The 2,284-nt window shown below is 41.0% G+C and overlaps 1 protein-coding gene across 1 annotated transcript; it reads left to right on the forward strand.

Annotated features, from left to right (window-relative positions):
• Positions 1 to 1,072: 1,072 nt before the first annotated feature.
• Positions 1,073 to 2,005, forward strand: LOC106000733 (olfactory receptor 18-like). Its single transcript, XM_013036012.1, has one exon. The coding sequence runs from the start codon at positions 1,175 to 1,177 to the stop codon at positions 2,003 to 2,005; it is 831 nt and encodes a 276-aa protein (XP_012891466.1). The 5' UTR covers positions 1,073 to 1,174.
• The last annotated feature ends 279 nt before the right edge of the window (positions 2,006 to 2,284 follow it).

Here is a 2,284-nt window from a genome sequence, read left to right on the forward strand (position 1 = left end):
CCATGAGATTATCTCCCACTAACCATCTAGAAATTGGAAGTGGAAGTCTGATAGAGTGCTAATATTGAGCATAAAATAAGCTTGGGGACAGTGCCTATATGCTGAGTTCAAACCCCATGACCCACCAAAACCAATAGTGCTTCAAAGACAAATACGAGTGATGCTGATCAAGATGCATTGTATTTATAATCTGACTTGTGCAATTGAAATCCCTTTTTACAACTAATTTAAATTTACAAAAATTAGAAAGACAAATAGGAGTTGAACAGACTCATATTCACAAAGGAGAATGTCATACAAGTGCAGTCCAAATCACTGAGAGGTAACTGTCAGAACAAAATACATCTTGAACATTTTTTAGTGATCAAATAATTCAATCCCAGATGCCATAGATCAATCTTTTAACCAAAGGGGTTTGTATGACTCACTTAGCATGGAGTAATATTACTCAGCTTTTTATTTTCTTCTAACAAGAGTGATGGTTGCTGAAAGCAGGAAAGGCATTTTCCTACTTTTCTTCTCTGGAAATAAGTGGGTGGTATCTTAGCAGAGATAATAGATTTGTTCTGTGTGGTATCATTGGACATCTCAATTTGTTCAGCTGACTGTCTTTTAAATAAATGTGTGTGGGCATAGGTAAACAATGCAGTCATAGCTAATTCCGTAATTCTTTTTTTATAGTCCATCGTGGAGCTTGAACTCGTGGCCTGGGTGTTGTCCCTGAGCTCTTTTGATCAAAGCTAGTACTCTACCACTTTGAGTCACTGTGCCACTTCTAGTTTTCTGGTGATGAGTTGGGGATAAGAGTCCCATGGACATTCCTGCCCATTCCTGCCTTTGAACAGCTAACCTCATATCTCAGCCTTCAGAATAGCTAGGATTGCAGGTGTAAGTCACCAGTGCCCAGCTCTAATTCAGCGTTTATAAGGTGAAATAAAAGGACTTGTCACAGCTGCAAACACTGTTTGTGTGCAACAAATAAGTGTGAATGTGATACTTGCAATTTTTTGAAATTCAAACAGAAGGATGACAGGCTTCCTTCTCCTATTTTGTCTCCAAAAGGAGTGCCAGCAACAGAGAAAATCAAAATGTAACTCATATCCCAAAATTCTTCCTTCTGGGCCTCTCAGATGATCCAGACCTGCAGCCTGTTCTCTTTGGGCTGTTCCTGTCCATGTACCTGGTCACCATGCTCGGAAATCTGCTCATCATCCTAACCATCAGCTCTGACTCCCACCTCCACACCCCCATGTACTTCTTCCTCTCCAACCTGTCCTTTTCAGACATCGGCTTCACCTCCACCATTGTCCCCAAGTTGATGGTGGACATCCAGACTCACAGCAGAGCTATCTCCAATGTGGACTGTATGACACAAATGTTCTTTTATGTCATTTTTGGATGCTTGGATGACATGCTGCTGACCATCATGGCCTATGATCGGTATGTGGCCATCTGTCACCCCCTGCATTATACAATCATCATGAACCCTCAACTATGCTGCTTCTTTTCATTGATAGCAACATTTATTAGCATCTTAGCCTCACTGATGCACTATTTGATTGCCTTACAATGTACCATCCTGAAGGATATGGAAATTTCCAATTTCTTCTGTGACCCTTCTCAAATCCTCAACCTTGCCTGTGCTCATACTTTGACCTACAATGTAGGCATATCTTTGATCTTCCTCCTCCTTGGCTTTCTTCCAATCATGGGCATATTATTTTCATGCTATAAAATTGTTTCTTCCATTCTGAATCTCCCATCTCTAGGTGGGAAGTACAAAGCTTTTTCCACCTGTGCGTCTCACCTGTCCATTGTGTGTTTATTCTATGGGACAAGCTTTGGGGTGTATGTTAGCTCGGCTCTCTCTCATTCTCCCAGATTTGGTACAGTGTATACAGTCCTGTACACAGTGGTCACCCCCATGCTGAACCCCTTCATCTATAGCCTGAGGAACAAGGACATCAAGAATTCCCTGCATCGGCTTCAGAGAAGTACACTGTGATCTGATCTTTGTAGTTCATTTGGGAGCACAGTTGGGGGGAAAAAACAAATACAAGTAAAATTTTTTACATGGGTGAATCAAGCAGGGTATCTTTGTCATTTGTAGATTGTATTTGCTTATTGTATTTCATAGCAAAATGGAGAGGTCCATGTTTGATATGAATAAGAATATATTTAAATGGATAACAATTTCTCACTGGAATGGCTCATGGCTGTAATCCCAGCTACTCAGGAGACTGAGATCAGAGCATTTCAGTTCACAGCCAGCCTGGGCAGGAAA

This window comes from Dipodomys ordii, unplaced genomic scaffold (genome assembly GCF_000151885.1).
Source record: "Dipodomys ordii isolate 6190 unplaced genomic scaffold, Dord_2.0 Scaffold235, whole genome shotgun sequence".
In the NCBI taxonomy this organism is placed as follows: Eukaryota; Metazoa; Chordata; class Mammalia; order Rodentia; family Heteromyidae; genus Dipodomys; species Dipodomys ordii.